The sequence below is a fragment of the Drosophila montana genome, unplaced genomic scaffold (genome assembly GCF_035044405.1).
Source record: "Drosophila montana isolate Dmon_TW-CO22-7 unplaced genomic scaffold, ASM3504440v1 contig_3218_1, whole genome shotgun sequence".
NCBI lineage: Eukaryota > Metazoa > Arthropoda > Insecta > Diptera > Drosophilidae > Drosophila > Drosophila montana.
In genome coordinates this window covers 1,713,332-1,735,172 of record NW_026998098.1, presented here as the reverse complement: position 1 = coordinate 1,735,172, position 21,841 = coordinate 1,713,332, and the positions used below count along the sequence as shown (strand labels likewise).

The 21,841-nt window shown below is 36.0% G+C and overlaps 3 protein-coding genes across 7 annotated transcripts in view; 2 read left to right on the top strand and 1 right to left on the bottom strand.

Moving 5' to 3' along the window:
- The window catches only part of dysc (dyschronic), a 38,724-nt gene extending 22,159 nt beyond the window's left edge, over positions 1-16,565 (top strand). The window contains exons 9-17 of one of the 4 annotated variants that reach the window (XM_064689675.1): positions 45-74; positions 1,484-1,578; positions 1,695-1,980; positions 2,749-2,820; positions 11,956-12,036; positions 15,170-15,256; positions 16,005-16,199; positions 16,271-16,363; positions 16,425-16,565. In XM_064689675.1, the coding sequence (XP_064545745.1) occupies positions 45-74; positions 1,484-1,578; positions 1,695-1,980; positions 2,749-2,820; positions 11,956-12,036; positions 15,170-15,256; positions 16,005-16,199; positions 16,271-16,363; positions 16,425-16,553 (1,068 nt within the window). In that variant the 3' untranslated portion in view covers positions 16,554-16,565. Of the gene's footprint in view, positions 1-44; positions 75-801; positions 823-1,483; positions 1,579-1,694; positions 1,981-2,748; positions 2,821-11,955; positions 12,037-15,169; positions 15,257-16,004; positions 16,200-16,270; positions 16,364-16,424 lie in introns of those variants that run through there. The other 3 variants (XM_064689671.1, XM_064689672.1, XM_064689674.1) reach the window with 3 other exon arrangements.
- On the bottom strand, positions 3,071-9,006 carry LOC135433505 (forkhead box protein B2). Of its 2 annotated transcripts, none has more exons than XM_064689617.1 (2): positions 8,859-8,999; positions 3,071-3,749 (listed from the first exon to the last, which is right to left on the bottom strand). In XM_064689617.1, the coding sequence occupies exon 2, from the start codon at positions 3,722-3,724 to the stop codon at positions 3,383-3,385; it is 342 nt and encodes a 113-aa protein (XP_064545687.1). In that variant the 5' UTR covers positions 3,725-3,749; positions 8,859-8,999; the 3' UTR covers positions 3,071-3,382. The 2 variants fall into 2 exon arrangements, with proteins under 2 accessions (XP_064545687.1, XP_064545686.1); XM_064689616.1 differs by having other exon boundaries at positions 3,073-3,749; positions 8,845-9,006.
- An 84-nt stretch (positions 16,566-16,649) lies between the features above and the next one.
- LOC135433559 (hybrid signal transduction histidine kinase L-like) lies at positions 16,650-21,410 on the top strand. The gene has a single exon (XM_064689691.1). The coding sequence runs from the start codon at positions 16,650-16,652 to the stop codon at positions 17,367-17,369; it is 720 nt and encodes a 239-aa protein (XP_064545761.1). The 3' UTR covers positions 17,370-21,410.
- Positions 21,411-21,841: the final 431 nt, after the last annotated feature.

Below are 21,841 nucleotides of genomic sequence, written 5' to 3'. Positions count from 1 at the left end.
TTTAGCAAGCGTTTAATGCAAATTCCCCACTTGAATCTTTGCAGCGTAAAGGAGACCCCGCACGTGATTTGCCGGTAAGCTTTTTAGAAGATTTATTCTACGACACTGACACAATATATACCTAGCAAGTTCTGTGTACAACTAACTGCGCATGTTAAACTTTTGTACGACAAAACATAAAACAAAACCAACTTAAATATTCGTCTAGTGTTTAGCAAACAACTTAAATACTCTTTTCAAAAATATATACACCCATATGTGTGGTGTATCTACGAATCTGTCCAGCTACTGTGTTTCGGAAAATTGATTTTGTTTACACATTATTGTTGTTGTTAACTGTTGTCCTTGTTGTTGTTGTTGTAATTTTTAGTTAAATTTTACTTACTTTCGATAAACAAAATACTAATAAAAGTACTCAATACACAGCAAAATACAAAACACTTGTCGGATAAAGCAAAAACTTGTAGTTTAATTGTTCTTCGAGTAGGAAAATGTATAATTGTCTTTAACTTTCCTTTTTTTTTATTATTCTACTATTGTTTATGCTTTATAGTTTATGGTTTTGTGTTTGCTGCATGTTTCCCAATTTGAAACGCTTTTTGAAACTCGCTTTCTTTGATTCGGCTTCAGATTTTGTTTGGCTTGCAAACAAAAATCGAACCAAAACGAATGTCAATTTTTACTTTACAAAATGCAAGAAAAGAAACAAGAAAAAAATTCAAATAATTAACCAAAAAGCAATTAAATCAACAAATTGAACAATGCAGTTTTTGTAGTTGCACAAATTCTTTTTTCTTCTAGGCATAAGTAGCAAGTACAGTTGCTTCAGATGAAGCTACAGCTGTGCATTGCTCAAATTATCGATAGTGCAAGACTTCGATAAGCATCGATATTGCGCGACAAACCATACATTGGTTTAGGTTTAGATATCTAAGCAACATGATTAATTGTAAAATATGAAATTCAAACATGTATAATCGGATATAAGTACATATACAAATTAGATATATATATATGAAGTAATATTAGCCACACAAAAGCGCACTTAAAGCATAATAACAAACAGCAGTCACCGATAAATCACCCAAAACTCTGCTTAATACATAACATGGCACCGATTGAAAGCAAAGCTTTAAAAAACAATATATATATACATGTTAATATATATATGTTCGAAATGAACTATAGTTCGTGAAGAACTTATGCACTGATCACCAAATGATATCACTTTACTCTCTCTCTCTCTCTCTCTGCGATCCTCTCTGTCGCACATTCTGTCTGCGCTGTCTATGCTCAGTAGATGGCTCTGTAAATCTGTTCAGGCCTAGCCCGTAGACCCTGTTTCATATTTCGCTCTGTCTAGCCCTCTCTGTCTCTCTCTCTCTGTCACGCTCTCACTGTCTCACTCTCACACTCACTCTCTCTCTCTGTCTGTCTCTGAATCGTATGCAAAAAAACGTTCGTTCCATTCCATTCCCAACAGGTAACAGCTGACGATATGGAAGTAAGCGCCGCTACTGGACGCAGTCCCTCGTCGGACTCGGGTCTGGGCATGACCGTAACGGATATACATAAACGGTACCTAAACACTGAGCACCTAATCAAATAGACCATTACACAACAACAACAACAACAATCAAGAACTGATCATTGCGTATCTGTATCTGTATCTGTATTCGTTAACCCGTTGATAGACCCGCACTACAGTTGCCCTATCGGCCCATGTCGGCGGGACCAATACTGCATCGTTCACAGCATTATCAGCCAGCAACAACACATGCAGCTAGCAACCAATCACCATCACCGCCACCAAAACCACTACAACAACAACAACAACAACAACAACAACATTATCCACCACATCATACCTCATTGCGTCATCTGGGCGGCGGCGTCGTTGGAAATGTGCGTCATCCTCACCAGCAGCAATTGGGACCAAATCAATTTAAAATCAAACAAGCCAAAGACAATCAGCAACAGGTCAGGAATTTGCGTGAAGCATCTAGCGTCCCATTGGCACCACTTAGATCTGTCACTACTCAAAAACTCTTTCCTGGCTCTGTTTCTGCTAAATACTTTCAAGAACTATCCATAGTTTTTCCATTAGAATCAGCAAATATTTAGCTATATGAACAGAAATTGTTTATGTTTCATCTATATTGGAAAAGACTGAGAGAAACTTTCAGAAAGCTTTAAAAATTTCCAAATTAAGCTAAACAATATTCATTTTATTTTATTTTAAACTTATCTTTCATATGCTCTCTAATTAAATCCTCTTTATTCCTTTATTCTTGATTGAATTTAGCTTTTGATATCTTAATAACTCTGGTTTATTTTCTCTGCTCTGCTCTTTCTGTGCTATATTAACTTAATTTGTATTGCATATATAAGAAAAATTGACATTCGGATCTAAATCGTCGCGTCTCGAGCCGCTTTATTGTGTGTTGTCTCTTGTCTCGTGTGTTTTTTTTTTGTTTTATTTATTTTTTGTGTTCTGTCCCTTGACATTTCTATATATGTGTGCTCTTTTGAAGAGGACTTCTTTTCATGTTTTGTGTATGTCTAATTGTGCAATTGTTTAATGTTCCTTGAGTTTTTAAATATTTCTGTTGTCTAATTGGCTGCTAATTGTCGTAGTTTAATTGACTAAAAAATTGAAAAGGCCTTTTCAAATTGGCTATTGTTATTATGCATAAACGCAAAGAAAATCTCAAAAATGATTTTTTCGCTTTTCTGTCTCCGGCTTAGGAATACGGCTGTGATGAGCATAGAACTCGCCGGGGCAGCGAAACCCTATTACCGGAATATGAACAAGATGCGGTGAGTAACCAAAACAAGGTTTTAACCCCTTCGGGCCGTGACATGTAACGTGTAGAGGCTCTATTTAGAGGTATTCTGTAGGGGTAGATTTGCAGAATAAGCCCAGTTGCTAGCATTGAATTTCATTCATGAAGTTCTCATGTCACATCATCGCCAAACATGCCTATACAAATATACTTACTATATAATACCATTTCAGAGTTTCTTTCGAGTAACACAAAAATCGATTCAAACACTTGACAAGCTTTGATTTTATTATTATTGTATAGCTAATATAGGAAACCTAAGCTTACCACAGTAAACACTAAACTTAAGCACTAAATTATGCAAAAGAGCTTTAAACTCTTGATAGATTATAGTTATATATAGCATGTGTGTATATACCATATATATATATCTGTCTCTCTCGCTCGACATATTGGTAGTGTAATCAATACGACAACAGCAAAGCCAGCGTCAATGCAATCCAATTGAGCTCAAACAGACCGCCGAGCTGCCAGCCCGGTAGATCCCTGCCACTCCCCACCAGCTCAGCTCAGCTCAGCTCAACTCAGCTCCTCCCTTAGATTTTGTCGTGCGTGGCGCTGTCCTCCGCTGCCGACCAGGCGACGGCTCCACCAACAACTGGCAAGTGATAATCGCGTGGCGGTGTAAAGGGCCGCACAAAGTGTCGCCACTGATGATGGGCGTGGTGATGATGATGATGCTGTAGCTGAAGCTGATGATGATGATGATGATGTGTGGGCGTCGATGTCATTGTCGCGGTTGCTGTCGCTGTTGCCGTTCCCGCTCCCGTTCCCGCTCCCGTTGCCGTTGCATGCTGGTGCTGCTGGTGGCAGCTATTCGGCTCGAATTTCGGGCGTGGTATGCGCAATTGTTTGATCTCGGTCAAATAGGTTTCCATGCTGGAGTGCCAATTGTTTGTCCGCCTGTTGATTTGTTAAGTTGTTTTAATGAATCGTCCGATTTGTTGTTCTTTAACCAAGTTGCAAATGCCAAGCTGTGTGTTGTGTGTGTGTGTGTGTGATGTTTGTTGTGTGTTGTCGGCAATTCGACAAAGCTAAACTGAAACACACGACCGATTGACTAGGACAAACAACAGCTTAAAATGGTTGTGTGTATAAATCTGGTTTGCAAAACCAACAAAAAATGGTTGGTGGTTCGGTTGGCAATTCGAACCAGCGTCCTGCCTTTCAGAGCCTTCCGCACAGGTTTTTCTTTAAACCTTGATTTGTTACACATTTTAAAAATTTACAAATGCCCTTTGTACTGAAAATTTTGCAAGCCGTAAATATTTTCATATACAAAATGCGGGCTACATTTTATTTCTACCCAAATTGGCATCTGTCAAATGTAGTTATGCAATAATTGGGTCATAGTTATTTGTACTTAAGCCAAACAATTTTTTGACCATAAATGTATGCACATACTCAGGAAGAATTTTACTCATAGATATGCTGCCATTGCCTGACTTTGTGCAGGTCTAGCGCTTTTCTCAAGACTGAATCTACTTGTTTTTCCCCTTATTTTCCGTCCATTAAGATGGATTCTCAAAAATTGTTAAAATGGGGTTTCACATAAATCTTTGTTAGTAGCTCGAACGCTACTAGTTATTATTTCCTCCCTATTCCACGCTGGTTAGTGGATTTCTACAAAACTTAATTTCGTTGCACTACAAATTACAGATAATGACTTTCACACATATCTGTCATTCAACAGTTTTTCTACAAAATGCCATTTTGGTGCTTTATAATTTACAGATAATGAAATTTACATAGATCTTTGAACGATGTCTTGAAAGCTAGTAGTTGTCATTCAACGGGCTTTCGCCCATATTCCACGCTTGTGAGTGGAATTTTACATAATGATTTAAGTACTGACAGATAATGAATACAACTGGCTACTACTACAGTTTGGACTGTGTATTATTTTCCACATTTATATATAAAATGTATGTGAATGCATTTGTAGCCATATAGTTCATTACATTATTCAATGGCTAACAAGTCGCATTATAAAGTTATTGTGCCTGCTTTGCAAGGAGCATACGAAAAGTGAAAGTAAATTTGCCGCTTTTAACGAAACAACAAGAGCAGCAGCAACAACAATAATAACATCAACAATAGCTACAACAGCTACAAATGTTGCTTGTGAATTGTGTTGCCAAAAGACACGAAAATTGCAATAATTTCCGCAAAAGGCGTTCGTCCAAATCAACGCATCGACTGCAAGTTCAATGTGTGTGTTAACTGTCTGGCTCTGTCAGAAGCCATTTGGGATGTAATATGGCCAACTGCAGCTGGAGCAGAAAGAGAGAGGTTGACGGCGAGGGAGGGGGGAGAGGGAGAGAGTGAGCTACTCGCTTAGCCCTGTTTACACAGCTGACACTGCGAGACGGCGCAGCAAAGGGGGCAAGTTCGACTTCTTCGAGCGGTGACCAGCGACCGGCTGAGCAAGCAACCAGTTTGATTTCAACTAAAAACAGACAAACAACTTTTTGTTGTTGTTGTTGCTGTTGTTGTTGCTGTTGTTGCTGTAAGTGGATGTCTGGGCAATGCGACACTCACTTTTTGTTGAAGTTACAACGGCAGCAGCAAGTCCATGCAGGCCGGCAGCCAGGCAGTCAGGCAGCCAGGCAGCCAGGCGAAGACCAAAACTCAAAGTGGGTCATTAGAGAAACGTACTAAATAAGGTACAAAACTTTGTCAAGAGCAGCATAAATGGAAAGTAAATAGTGGTTGTTGTTGTTGTTATTGTTGTTGTTGCGTCCAAGAAAGCGGCAAACAAGCAACTCAAAAAATGTTGTTTATAATGTAAATAGACGTTAAATAAATCATTTTGATGCGTAGCAGCAGCAGCAGCAGCGCCAACTAAACCATTCAAAATCCGGTCTAAAAAGTCAATGGGTGTAAAGCATAATCAACACACTAAATAGTCAGTCTCTGCAAGAGACAGAGAGAGAGAGAGAGGAGGGGGGGTTGGAGGAGAAGAGAAGGGGGGAACACAGTAGAAGAGCAGAAGAGCGACATGTCTTTAAGCAGCCAAACTAATGAACCCAATTGTTGTGTTGCCCAGTGTCAAATTCGGGCAACTTTATTTTTTACAGTTACCTTGTTTTTGAACTGTCGGGAAGAGTACATAAAAGTTCTCACAGCTTCCACTTTAGTCAACTGCAGACAACTTCTATGCTCGGGGGCTCAGTTAAATGTCTGCTTTTTATTTTGAATAGGTTTAATGACCAGCTTCAGTTTGTTTGGGCGAACGATTAGTGTCCGTTTTAATTGGCTATGAAAAGTTGGGTAAATTAATGAAAACACGAAGGAAATATTTTCCCGCTAAGATCGCCCAATTTGTATTTTAATCTTGGATTTTCATATAATTCACTCGATCGATTGTTCCTATAAGGCCTAGTACAACCAGGTTGATGTACAAAGGTGTTCGGATCATGAAAAAGGCTCCTTGAATTTAAATGCTCACTTCAAGAGAGAATTATACATTGAAACAAGATTTAAATATTTACATATTTATTTACACCTATTTACCCTCTGTCAGGCTACATATATATCTATATATTTAAATATTTATATCAAATTATATATTTCACTGATCATTCAGACAAATTGTCTCAGGGAAAGTAAGTTTTTTAGGTGTGCTATAATCTATGCATATACATAATCTTCACATTCTCAGATTCTGCTACATCATCCAATCTAATCAATTTGTTCCCAAGCTACTGACATCATCTTTCTTTTATTTGGACTGTGACCCAGTTAACTGAATATCACATTTAATCATGTTGCACAATGCTCGTATTGGGGCGTTTGCCGCTTTGACAGACAGCTTAGCGATCGGTCAGCTGTCAAGTTTTTAGTTTGTGGGTCAATGCGCTGATCTGGCAGCGAGAAATAATAATTATTATGGCCAGTTATATGCATAGACGGTGTCACAATGGATGGTCGCATGATCTGGCTGGCTGGTGTGCTAGCTAACAATGGTGTGAATTGGACAGCAAATTAGCTGCTCACCTTTTGTTTACAAAAGATTAATAGACAGCGAGTTAGACGGGGTTGGACGGCGAGCACAGAACCGAACCAGCTGCTGAAAAGTTTCACAAATAAGTTGGCGGCGGGTTCTGTGCACGGAAAAGTTAAAGTGACGACGCGTCGAAACTTTCACAAAGCAGAAAGAGAATTTTCCAACAGTAAGAATAATGAAATTGACGTTCAATTGCCCAGCCCACATTTAACTGTACTCCAGCTGTCCTAGCTGTAGGTTTTCTTTTCTTTTATATATTTTTTTTTTTTTTTTTTTTTAACATTTTTTAAACGCACCAAGTTTGTCAGTCAGCAGTTTTTTGAAATCCGCTTAGAGCCAACAATTTAAAATCAATCAAATTTATGACTTTGCAAACTTCACAGCGGTTCGTCGTCTATATGTATATTACATATATATGGATGTAGCTGGTTGCTTGATTTGTAACCAAATCCAACGGCGCAGACAGCCTCACAGATACACAGATAGACAGATACACAGATACACATGCCATTGACCTCAATGCGTAGCGGCTGAAGCCGCATTTGTCTGCTGTATCCCATAGATACTTGCTAACTCGAGTAGCCCGGGCCACAGTTGCCCAACTGCCATTAGATACGCATTGACAAATGTGTATATATATATATATATGTATATGTATATATATTTATTGTGCGTATTAGTATATGGCTCTGTTAATTTTGCCAATTTAATGGGCTATTGGATTTTAATGCGGCGCATTTCAAAATAATGTTCAAGGTAAAAAATCTTAAATTTGACATATTTCAAATGAATTGAATTGAAATTATTTAACTGTATCTGATGCGAAGTTTATTTTGGGCGCAATTATGTGAATTGTTGTGGGTGAATTGAATGTTTATTATTATTATGAAACAAATATTGATCAAATGATTCAATATATAATATTAGTCTATAATTGTATCTTTTTCGCCAAAAGTTTTTACATAAATTGAAAATTTAGAATGATTTATAAATTCACTTGTGATTTTCGTTATTTTGCTCAATTTGAAGTGAAGTTTTAGACTGTCTGTCAATTACTCGGTATAGAAATATTTTGACATTGATCTTCTGCCTTGAGAAGTCCAACTCAATTTGACTTTTTGAAAATAGTTTTTCTGAAACTAATTATTTTTGTTGGCAAGAACTAATTGGCCAAGTGAAAACTGTGGGTAAAAGTAAACTTAACTGTTAGCTGTCAGTTGTTTTTCGTTTTTCGTTTTTCGTTTTTGTTCGTCTGAGGCAGTTTATAGCTCGTCCTACCGCTAACTGCTTTCCCTTTAGTCTTTAGCTAGTTTTTGCTTTTGTAGGTCGAAATGTTTAGCGGCTGCTCGTCGAATTGTGCTCAGAATCTCTTGACTTCCGTCAGCTGTGAGTGACTGAAAGCAACTTAATTGCAAAGCCAGTCGGCGCAAAAAATCAAACCGAAGCTGTTGAGGCATAGCCCCTAGCTGCGGGCAATTAAAAAACAGCCATAAACAAAAGAAATTAGCGCGCAACAACAACAAAGACCAAAAACTGGCAGAAGGTGAGCAACAGAAGTTAATTGAATGCAAATGCGATTGCAAAAAAAAGGTTTGCCACAGTCATTCAACGTGTCGCCCAGACTTGTGGCTGCAACCTCATCTCCATTTCGGTTGGGACACATGTGTGTGGCAAGATTGCACTTGCCTTGCGGCCCAATGTTGCAAAAACCCAAACACACAATGATGATATAACAAAACAAAACACAAAGCATCTGCTGTGCCCGGGGCAGGGCAATTGACGCCTGGCCGCAAGAAAACGCAGCCAGGTAACTTCTTTCAATTGTGTGTTGTTTATTTGTTAGTTCGAGTCGGCTGTTGTTTATGCAACAATTTGTGGCAAACAGAGCGCGAAATGAGCGGCAACAACGCGAAATTTGTCAACGCCACAACTTGGCTGAAACTTGTTTAAGTTTTTGGTATTTACACGTAATTTACTATTTATACGCACGTTTTGTGTCTTACAAATTGTTAACTCAGCCGGAGAAGCTGTTTCTCGCTGTCTCTGTCTCTGTCTCCAGTTTGTCTCCAGTTTGTCTCCAGTTTGTCTCTCGGTGCTTCTCTCCGCTTGTCTCTCGACTCTTTGTGGGCCTGGGCCAACCTAACGCTTCAAGCAACGACGCGCAACTAAAAACTGAAAATGCAGACGCGGCCAAAACAGCAGCCAACTGCGATGTCGGCGTCGTCAGCTCCGCTGTTTTGGTTTGTACACTGCCTTGGGGTACAGTAAATTTCTTATCCATTTGGGCTTGTTCGGGAGCAGATCTACAAGCTGCTAAAAACTGGTCGCTGGTTCAACTTACAGTTCGAAACGACACGGTTCTTAAAGCTGGTTTTGCACATACTTGAACTTGGAATTTGTATCTAGTCTTTGTTTGTCTTATATTTTAAAGATTTTAATTAAACAATTCATTTTTAATTTACACTTGCCCGTTGTATTGGAAATATTGGAAGATGTAAACAATTTCGCGTACAAAATGCGGGCTACATTTTATCTTTAACCCAAACTGGCATCTAACAAATATGTTAAGATAAATTGAATGGGGCTAGAGATAATCCATTATTTTATTTAAAACTAAATTATTTTGGATGTGGCTTGATCGGCTCGACTATTGATGCCAATCAAGAATAAGTATACTTTATGGGGTCTTTCTTCTGCCTGTTACACACATTTGCACAAATACATTATTTCTTTTTTACCTATGTTCAAAGGGATCAGACTATAAGAAACCCTTTAATATAATATCAGGGAAAGGGCATTCAAGTGCTTTAATATTGTAATGCTTAAATAACTCGTAGTTTACTTTGCTTGTGGCTTTCTTTAAGCCTCTCCGACTGTCTGCGTTTCAGTTACTTTTTATGGCTCAGTAATAAAAAAAATGACACGCAGCGACACAGCGAGGCAAAGGCAACAACGACGGCAACAACAATTATAAATGGTGCAGATTGTCCAAAAGATTGTCAATATTTATGGCTAAAAATTATTATAGAAAAGTAATACACACACATAAGTATATCATTTTCCATATGTAAATAGGCATAGTTATATATATATATATAAATATGTATGCATATGTATAAGTAAGTTAAGTGAGTTGTAAGCGGGTTGCTGTAAGTTTTACGCAATGGCCAGCAGCAATAGCTGCAGCTGCAGCAGCGGCAACAGCAGTAGATACGTCCGTATCTATGAGATACTGTATCTGCAGCTGACACACTGCAGCTGTGGCTGCGGCTGCTGCTGCGGCTGCCATCGCTTGTTGTTGCTCACCGCAGTTTGTCGGCGTTTTTGTTTTGCTCTTGCATGACGTAAACACAAAATCTGCCCAATCGCTTTTGCTGCTGTTGATTTGTTGTGTATGGAATGGAGTTGATGGCCAAAAGCCACGTTTGGCATTGAAAAGAGATGAGCTACCTTTTTTCTTTTTCATTTTTTTATTTTGAACAACTTATGTCTAATTGTTAACAGTTTCAGCAGGCACTTGCGCATTTACAGTTGCCATTGTTGTTAAATTTTATTCACATATACCTGTTTCTCTCTCTCTCTCTCTTTTTCTCATGCTCTTTAATCTCTGCGTGAACTGGCTAAAACAACGAACTAAACGTCAAATACAAAAATACAGGAACAGGTAAGCGCTTTGCGTTCGCTTTGCATTCGTTTTTCGTATGCGTCGTCGTTTGTTACAATTTAAGCACTTTTTTCAAAACTATCTTTTAAACACACACACGCACACACACTCAAACACACACAACATGCCCAACTGAAAAGCCATTTGTACTCACACACACACACACACAGCCACAGCCACACACATACATATACATATATAAATAACTTCATCACAAACAAAATACAATAAGGAAGCAGCCAATTTAGCTGCACATGCTAAAAGAAAAGTCTTTTGCCCAAGCGTTGTAAATATTTAGCGCTATTTTTACTATGTATTTCCCACTGATTGTTGTTAATATCTCTATGGCTGCCATGCATTAGCTGTAATGGGCCGCGGAAATATGGATGTGCCTTGCGATCTGCTGCTGTTGCGCTTCACCAAACCAAGGCCCAAAACTAAATTGCTGACATAATCAAGTTAATGAGACCAAATAGACCATGTTTTTTTTCGTCTTGAGTCATAGAAAATTTGGTGCAAATAAAAAGTGGAAAATTACGCTGCAGCAGCGGCAGAAGCAAAGCTTTGCAGCGCCCCTAAAAGTATGCAACAGTTAATCAAATGCTGGCAACATGATGCTCAGCAACATTTGCTGTTAGCAACATCGAGGTAGACAGCAACATTGTAGCTAGGAAGCAGTTCGATTTATTGACAATCTTTTTTGCAGAGCAATACGAAACTTATGTAGAAAAACAAAAAAAAAAAACAAAAAAACAAAGCCGTCCAAGATAAATATATGTTAATTTTTATAATGATAGAGACATTTATATCTGGTAAAATTATTAATAATAGCCTTAAATTAAAACTACAAAAAGTTCATTCTATGTAGTTGTAATCATTATATTTGACATTAAGTAAATCATTTAGAACAACACAGGGCCGTATTTAAGCTATGTAGAAAACATATTTACTAGAAATAATAGAAACATACCCGTAAAACTGATTTAAAGCTTAATTAGCTAAAAGTGTAACAACACGTAGCGTAAAAGAAACTATATAAAAACGTATATATTTATATTGATAACATTGATATAGTATGTAAAAGAGCGCAGTTGATGGCTCTACAATTCCCACATATCACAAAAGACAGCTCCAGAACCCCATTTACTTTCAGTTCTGTTCGTGACACCATTTCGTTTGACCACTTTCTCAATTCTTTGGCACTTTAAGTTTCATATACCCGCCAATCATACTTACATATACATGCATACATCTATGTATATCATATTCGTTTTTAGTCCAATGATTTTTGTTTAGTTTGTTAATGGTTAATTTCAGTTCTGTTTTAGTTGATTTGTGTGCTCTCTCTCTCTTACTCTCTGTTACTCTCTCTTTCTCAACCTTTACCCGTTCTCCCCCCGAAATTGTTCTCGTTTGTTCATTTGTGTGCATTTCAGGGCGGCTACTTAGATGGACTACGTTCACATTTGGGTGGTTTAACACAACGTGTCAAATCATGGTATTGGGGACGACCTCTTGTAAGTGCCAATGTATTTTTCGTTTAACGAAAGTAAACTATAAACAAACAAAAAAAAAAAAAACGAAAACTTAAACCAAAAACAAATCAAAATACAAAACCAAAAAATCCAAAAATAAAATGGAAATAATACAAACAGCAACCACAAAACACAATAATTGTGTCACAAGCAATTGAACAGTTCTTTGCGAATGTTTGAAATACTTTTGAATTTGCATCTCGTTGCATTTTCAGCGCATAAATTCAAATTTAGCCTGACTTTAGTATTGTTGCAATAATGTTATTTTATGCTCTGTCTCACTCTCACTCTCTAAGTACGCTCTCTGTCTATTTTCTCTCTCTATCTAAATAATTAATTAACCAACCAACTAACCAACCAACTAACTAACTAACTAACTAACTAACTGTTTGTATGTGCCTTGCAAGAAACAGCACAATGCGAGTGCAAATAAAAATGATAATAATAAAAAACTAAATTTGCATTTCCATTTGTTCCTCGCACACACACACACACACACATACACACACATGCATACACTTTTTCTGTTGTAATCGTAGGAATTGTGTTTTAGTTCTTGACCTCGTCTCGTCTCGTTTATTGTTTCAATTTCAACTAATTGCTTGCACACACACACACACACACACACACACACACACGCACACACACTCTGACTTGAGCTCATTTGTTTCTTTAGCCGAATCAAAACGTAAAAGTTAACGTACTTAACTATATTTTAATGTTTGTTTTGAATTCTTAACCAACTTGCGCACCCAAGAAAAAATACTCGTTTTCTTTTAACTAACTAGAGTTTTTTTAGTCTCTTGTAAAGTAATTGTCAATGTAAGTATATTAACTAAAAAAAAAAAAATGCAAGAAAAACAAATCATAATTCAACACGTTTCAAACAACGTCAACGCAAATTAAACAAAAAGGTCAAACTAAATAAAAAAAACAAACCAAAAGAAAGAAAAAGCTTGAAAAATACATTTGCACATTTACGCATGAGTCAACCTAATTTGTTAACACCAAAATCAACCACAACCCAACCCCACCAAAGGCATCGACACATGCAAAAATTGATTTCAATTCCATCAACTTTTCATGATTCGTTTGTAGTATATACATACTTATGTATATGTACATATATGTATACATATATCTGGTAATTTGTTTCGCCCTGTAATTAGATTTTCCGCTCCCCTCATACTTTTGTACATTTGCGTTTATATAAATCCTCTTATATTTTCATCTTAACTTTAGCTGCTGCCGCCCTCCACACACACACACACACACACACACTCTCTCTCTCACACACTCACACACACACGTACACCTCTAGTCGTAGCTATAACTCTTAGATACCCACATCTGTAAAATAAGTTCAAGTTTTTTGAAGTTTTAGTTAGCGCTTTTCTGTCCAAAACAAAACCAATCCCCTACAAATTGAAATAAAATAGCCAATAAATCTAGTCTTGTTGAAAATCTAGCCAAAAATCTAAGTGTCTTAGTTGCCAAGTTTTGCAAGCCGTTTCTTTCGTAAAATACACTCTATAAATATATTTAAACACATCCCAACTACACATTTTGTATAGCTGCAATGCCTATACACTACACTTAAACACATACTATACACACACACACACACACACACACCAGCACTTGCATTCTCATAAATTGCACCCAGATACACACACACACATTCAGTACTCTAACTACACTTTAAGCTTATCTAAAAAGCAACATTTATTGTACTTTTTTTGTTGTTGAGTATTCTAATTATGCGGCATCGATACCTTGTGTATTTCATCTGCTATCGATTTTTTTGTCAATCGATAACATTGCGGCATTCAAAATAGATTTAGGTTTTTTCTGTTGCTTAAACTGTTTGGAATTATAAATGTCTAATGCATATTGCAGAACGACAAAGCTTCTATATGTCCTTCTATTAAATATACACAACATATTTATACTGCGATTATTTTAATCTATCTACTCTATAACTTATCGGTCGATAGGTACTCATAAAGTAGCAGTGAACTGCTGACAACTGGTTTCAAATTTAGTTGTATATTATAACGATTTTAAATGCTGCTTAATTTGAGACTAAAATGTGAAGGAACGAATGCTTATGGACAAATGGAAAGTCTTACTCATGCATTGCAGACATATTTGAAAGCTGCTTGATAAAATGTATATTAACAACGCATTTGAATATATTCATAAAGCTTTGGGAATTAAGAATCTGAATCTTTCTGCTAACATTCATATAAATTCAAGTCCCACAACAAGTTTTCACATATCATATGAAGAATATGTAAATATACCCATAATCAACCTATTTCAAAAGCAGCGCAATATTGTAATCCTTTTTTCCAATTTTGTCTTCAATTGAGTTTCTCAATAAGATGCAGTGTACTCATGTGCATTTTAGTTGCCAATCCCACACACAATGCATTGACGCATACATCCATGCATACTCTGGGTTGTATGCAAATGAAATTTGTACAAATCAGAAAAGTGTTCACAGTAAAGTTTTCAATTCTCAATTTAAATCGATTCACTCAAGCACGCAAAAAGCTTTTGCATATGCTGTTCTGCTACCACAACCACGATTCCCGAAACTCTCCCTCACTCTAAAGTACGTTTCACTTTTAACTCAACTACGTACACATATATGTATGTATATCTATCCATATATATATTTTCGACTACCATACTTTTTCAACTACATATCTATTTGTATGTCTGCAAGTAAACAAACTAAAACAATTGTACCATAATAATACCAAATAGCAAATAAAACATATTACAAGAAGAACACTTTACATGGACGCAATATCGTGTTGTCGTTGCCAAGTTCTAAATCAGCAATTGCAACGATTTTTATGTTTTTTTTTATCTAGCAGCAATTCTTAGTACAAATACAACCAATTCTTATGCAAACATCTTTCTACTATTTTCATTTTATATTCAACTTTTTGTAAAAACAAATCAATTCAAAAAAAAAAAAACCAACAAATTCTTTACAACTTTGCGCACTCTGCATAAAATTCGGCCAAAATTACGAAAACATAAAATGTGACCGTATGCAAAAAAAAAAAACACAAAAAAATATTGAAAAAAAAAATATTAGGAGTTGGCCACAAAACTCTCAAGAAGTTTCGATATGAAGGAAGAAGGCGGCACTTTGCTGGGCGATAAAGGTGTACGAAGGCATCAGGTGAGTGCTACCATTAAGTGCGATATGCAAGCACAATAAATACCAGAAAAAATACCAATGAAAATAAAAATACCAAAATACTCGTGTTTATCGAGCTACGACAGCAGAGAATGCCAACAAAATAATAATACTAGATAAAAGAATGTTTGCGGTTTGATTTGATAATTCGCTAAAATTCAAATTTATGCTCTGTCAGTACGTTTTTTTTTTTACTCTAATATTCTTAAAGGATCTCTACAAAAACACATACAAATGCACACACGACAAACTTTTAGAAACCAAAAAATTTTATGCAATTTGGTCAACCAAAAAAACCAACAACATCTCATGTTCCATTCTCACAGAAACAACTGAAACACTAAATCAACCAAAAATATCAAAGAATTGGATTCCCTTAGCATTAAAGTTTCATTTCGTTTGACGCCCCCACATACACTTTAAAAAAATATACAATACCTTTTCTTCAAATTTGTAAAAAGTACTTTGAAAAGAAAATATATCTTAGCTTTGCTTGCCTTTAATCAAACACAACCTATACATATTTAGCTTTTGATAAACACCATTCAAAGTTGATATTTATTAATCATACCTAAGCATTAGTGAATTGTAGGCTATAAACTATATCTTGCAGCTTTAACCAGCAAGTTATGCAATGCTTAACAACATGATTGTACTCAAAGTCTGAGCGTTTCTTAGGTTTATTTTCAATGTACATATTATGCTTGACTCTCGTTTCATGATCCCTTAGTCCATGCAGCGTCTGTCAACTGAGCAGAACGGTGGTTCAACGACTGAACAAACACATGAACACAATCCAAACGTCGTACCTGATCATAGAGGCAACTTACACATTACAGTTAAGAAAACCAAACCAATTTTAGGTATTGCTATCGAAGGTGGTGCTAATACAAAGCACCCGCTTCCTAGGATAATCAATATCCATGTGAGTCCCCCACCCCAACTGATTAATAATGAATGAAATGATGCCAACTAATCGTTGCCAAATTTGTTTAGGAAAATGGTGCGGCATTTGAAGCGGGCGGCTTGGAAGTCGGGCAATTGATACTGGAGGTAGACGGCACCAAGGTGGAAGGTCTACATCATCAGGTAAGCTGCATAGCTGGATATTCATTTGAGAATTCTAACGACGAACTGTTTAACATTGTAGGAGGTTGCTCGATTGATAGCCGAATGCTTTGCAAATCGTGAAAAGGCTGAAATAACCTTCTTAGTTGTCGAAGCAAAAAAATCAAATTTGGAACCGAAGCCAACAGCGTTAATATTTTTAGAAGCCTAACATTTGCTTGCCCTGCCGGCTAGTGACCCATTGGAACGACAAAAACTCGAGTTCCTCTATGAATGGGGCATCGATTTAACGGAGACGCCAAAACCAATGCCAACACCGATACCGCTGACAAAAGCTAAAAATCCACCGCCACTGCCTCATGAGCTACATACCAACAGCAACAGCAACAGCAGCAACTATGGCAGTAATTCTGCGCTCAACAATCATCCTCATCATCATCAGCAACAACAACAACAGCAACCACAGCAACAGCAACAACAACAGCAACACTATCAACCCAATACATCCACCAACACACCAACAACACAAGCAACAGCTGCAACTACAACAAAACAACAACAACAACAAAGACAACACTTGAATACACCAACAAAAGCATCGCGCGAGGCGACGCCAACTCGTGAGCAACAGCAGCAGCAGCAGCAGCAGCAACAGCAGCATGCGACGCCCACGTGCGAGCCACATACACCAACACGTCAACAACAACACCAACAACAACAACAACAACAGCATCAGCAACGGGAGCAACATCATCGCGAGCGCCAGCAACAGCTGCGCGAACAGCGTGAGCAACGCGAACGTGAATACCAACACGAACACCAGCAGCATCATATACGCACACATCCTGCGTATCATCGTGAGCATCGTGAGCACGAGCAGCAATATCATCATCAACAGCATCACAATCATCATCAGCAGCAGCAACAGCAGCAGCCATCATCAGCGCATTATCAACAGCAGCAGCAACAGCAACAGCGCTACAGCAGCAACAGCTACAAGAATCATAATAATTCCGTTTACCAGTGAAAAATGAGAAAAACAACAACAACAACAGCAAAAACAACAACAACAATGAGAATCGCTAAATTGGAACAATTTTGGAACATTCTTTCAAACGGCTTTCAACAGTTAACAGTTAAATTGTGCTAACAAAAACCCCACAACGCTAATGTCTCGCTCTCCCTTCCTCTCTCTCCCTCTCTCTCTCTCTCTCTCTAGTTATCAATGTCTCTCACGCACGCCTCTCTACACCAGCTGCTTAAAAGTTATCCCCCCCACCCCGAATAGAAATTGGAAACTTTTCGATATGCTGTAAGCAAATATGCAATTCAATGTTGTTGTATGAGCTCCCGTTAACAATTTCCCATCCCAACTATCCACACGTCTGTGTTCTTTTGTTGTAGTTCAAGAGCTGCTCTATAGACAAAAAAAAAAAATGATAATAATAATTTTTAGGTGTGTTTGATACAGTTTTGTTGACTTCTGACCAAACTCTTTTTGAATACATATCCAATTTCGTTTGAAAATCGCGCACTTTTAGCTCATGTATCTATAATTGTTTCCATTTATTTGTTTCTCAATTTCGATATGATTTCTATTCCCAATATATATCAATACAAATAATCACACTGCCAAGAAAATATTATAAATATATAAAAAAAATATTAAAAAGAAAAATAATATGTAGAGCAGCTCTTTTATCTCGGCCCCCTTCTGTCAAATCCAATGCAACCCACTTCCTATAGAGCTCGCCAACGTTTTTTAGCCAGTGATAAAACCAAGAGTAGAGCCCGTAACTGAACTTAGGACTTCTAAAAACAAAATAAAAAACTCATACACACGCTTATGTGTAAAGCTGTAACTATTTAACATATTATTGTATTATGTATTTAATAATATGATTATGAACGAGCAACTTAGTCTAAAGGGTTAGTCGTTAAAAATTATTTAAACTAAAACCAAAATGAAAGCATATTTAATTTCACAAAAACGAAAAAGAAAAATAAAAAAAAAAAACCAACAAAAATATCCACAAACCCAACCAAAAATAACAAAAATTATATGGCAAACATAAAAGTAAATATGATGAAGAAACCAGAGCTTAAAAAAGTTATAATTAAAGATCCCTTAACCGTAAGAACACATTAATAACGCAGAAGAAGCAGAAAAACAGCTACAGACACTGTAAAAATGAAACAAGAACAAGCGAATAATCGAACAGATCAGCTTATGTTATGCAATAACACACACATGGACACATGGACAGATGGACACAGGACACACACCACACACATACAGAGCACACCTTCACATAATGCTTGACTATTTATGTAATTAGCCGAAATAGCAACAACATCAACAAGTATAAAGCCCACCTAAGCAAATAATTTGTAAAAATAATCGTAATACACGCATAAATACAAGCACACCACACACATACACACATACATACAACATGCACACATACATGTGTACAAATTAAAGCCTAATTATTGAAAGAAAAAACCATTAAAATACCAAACACCAGACAGCACAGACAGGCGAAGTGTCATTAAAGCAGACGTAATGCAAGCAGTGCGTACCAGACAACACACAACACAAGCAGGAAAAGTGTCGTTAAAGCAGTACGTACCACAAACTCACAAAATAACATTTATCGAAACAAATACTTATCAAAATTAAACAAACCAAACCAAAAAAAAAAAACAACAAAATAATAATAATAACCAATATGAAGAAACCGTATTTAGTACAATTTTAACTGCACACTGCACTCTTTTTGAATGTTTGTTAAATGTTTTAAAGAAAATACACACAAGAACAGCTGCAAAATTGTATTCCTCTCACGAAAATCCACTAAGAAAAACAAACTATGGTAAACGAATTATATAATACTAAAAAAAGCTACGCTACTCTACCATTAAAAACAACTAGCAATTTAAATACCATTTACAGATGAATATGCAGTAGAGAAAACGAACGCTTAAAATTTGAGGTTGATTGGCATTAAGTAAAGCATTAAAGACAAGTTAAAACGATGTTAAAGGCCGACAGGGCGCGATAACGAGCAACTATCCAAAAGCACGACTCAACAACTATTTGTGCAAGAGTTTAATATATATACATAAATACATATATGTATATTTATTGTAAAATATTAGCAAAACCAAAAACAAACTAACTTTTTAATATGAAGAAAAAACCAAAAACAAAAATATTACAAAATGTTTCTCTTATATCTCTCAGTCTAACACACATTTTGTACCCAAATTATTTGGCAAAATTTGCGAATTTTTCAAATATTTCAAATTTTGTTTGTTGTGTGTGCTAGAAAAAGAAATTGAACAAAATGAATTGTAAAAGTTATAAAATCAGAATACAGAAATCTGAATGTCGTATGAGCAATTTTTTCCCCTTAAGTCAAGAGCTCGCCGTATTGAGCCGAAAGTTAGCTTTGTGTCTAGTTATTTCAGAAGGAAGGGAATATTTATATGCCTGGCTTGTTTTTCATAACCGAACGCAAACTCTGTCTGCCAAGCTCTAATTCCACCTTTCTCTCTCTATATCTATTGTGTGTGACTTTAGTGAGCAGAACAGAATAGAATGGAAATTTTTGGAAAAAAATGTTAAATGATATCGTAATTGTACTTTTGTTGACTATTATGTAATAACGCTTTGCTGTACGTATATTAGTTATGTAAATTTTTAGCTGAAACCCAATGAAGAGAATTCTTAAGAAAAACACAAAAACAAAATTTCAAGCGCATGCTGTTAGTTATTGTTAGTAATCTATTATTATAAACAAATTGTTCGTGTATAAAACTATAAAAAAAAAAAACAAAAACAAAAAACATTTAAAATTCAAAATTCAAAATTGTAACTTATCTTTGAATTGGTCAACAGAAAAACAGAAAGAAAAAAAGGAAATTAAAAACATGTTAAAAGATTTTTTTCAGCGTTTATGCGTGTCAATCAGACGGATATCGTGTATTGCCTGATCGCAATTAGATGGCACGCCCGAGCGCGACTGTAAATTGCGTAAAATTCTGATAAAAGGCTTACTTAAACTTAACTTAAACATAACATATAACATAATACCTAACTCACACAAGTACATTAAATATATATACCTATATATATATATACAATTACATGTAACGCATATAGAGCATACTCGTATACTAACTATATCTAACGTAACGACAATGAAAAGCAATTTGAAGCAAACAAGCGAAACAAACAACAATTTCAATTCCCGAAACATATTTAACACACGAACACAGAACAATACGTCGAAGTAATTGAGTTAAAGATGAGGCAACTAAAGATATATATTAGTAAAAACACAAGCAACAAAAGCTGCTATGCTATGCTAAAGGGTAAAAGGCATTTATTCATAACACAAATGGAAACCAGCTTATAAATACCATAAAAAAAAAAAACAATTAATATATATATATTAAAACACCTACCACGTAATATCGTAACGTAAATAGCAATAGCGTATACTAGTTGATATTAGCCGAGCTGCAGCCTCAGCGGAACTTGTTGTATAAAAGATTGAGCTAGACTTTTAAATGGGATTAACCTAAATGTTTATAATACACATACTTACAAGCAAAATATATATATATACACAAATATATATATAGACCTAATACTAACTGAGATCGAACGCTGTAGATAAATGTGTACAAATGCTAAAAGATATTTACATGTTTTCAATGTATACTCTATAGAAAGAAATCGATTTATTGTTTTAAAGGTCTCGCCCTTGAGTTGAACCCAAATCATTTAACCCAATTATTAACTCTTGATTCACATATAGAAAACCTCTTGTAAGCCCAAATCAGACCAGATTATTTACACGAAACAACTACAAACAAAACTGTGCCACCTAGTACATAACAACAAACAGTTATATATCTGCAATATATAGAAAGGATACGACTTGTAATATACATATAGAAGAAGACGACAAAACTCAATGCTCACTTTTATATTTTTTATCATACATACTATATATACACACACACACACACATATATATATATATATATATACATAACTATATATCACAAGAAATCAAGGCACCGTTTTGCAACACTGAAGGAACTATAAAAGAAACTACATGAAAAACCAAAACAGAAATTATATGAATACCAAAAGAAATTAGTCTAGCAGTTGTAGAAATGGATTGCAATAGAAATTCTCAACCAGTTTAGGCAAAATCGAAGCTTTCTAGTTGCCAAGTGCTTCTGCTTCAAAGGGAATTATTATATTCCATAGAGACGGACAATTAATTAGTTCCATGCGAGACATAAATCTTAATAATTTTGATTGAGTTTCTTCCCATATATCATCTCACTCATGTATTAGGCGATAACGAGAACACCAGGCATAGACGCAAAAGATCGAGCTAAACGGCATAGTGCATATATCTATATATATACATATATACATATATACATATAGATAAATTATAGTCTTAAATGATA

Excerpts from the sequence above, each read along its gene's own strand:
- LOC135433505 (XM_064689616.1), bottom strand. The coding sequence starts at position 3,724 with ATGGAAACCTATTTGACCGAGATCAAACAATTGCGCATACCACGCCCG.
- LOC135433559 (XM_064689691.1), top strand. The coding sequence starts at position 16,650 with ATGCCAACACCGATACCGCTGACAAAAGCTAAAAATCCACCGCCACTG.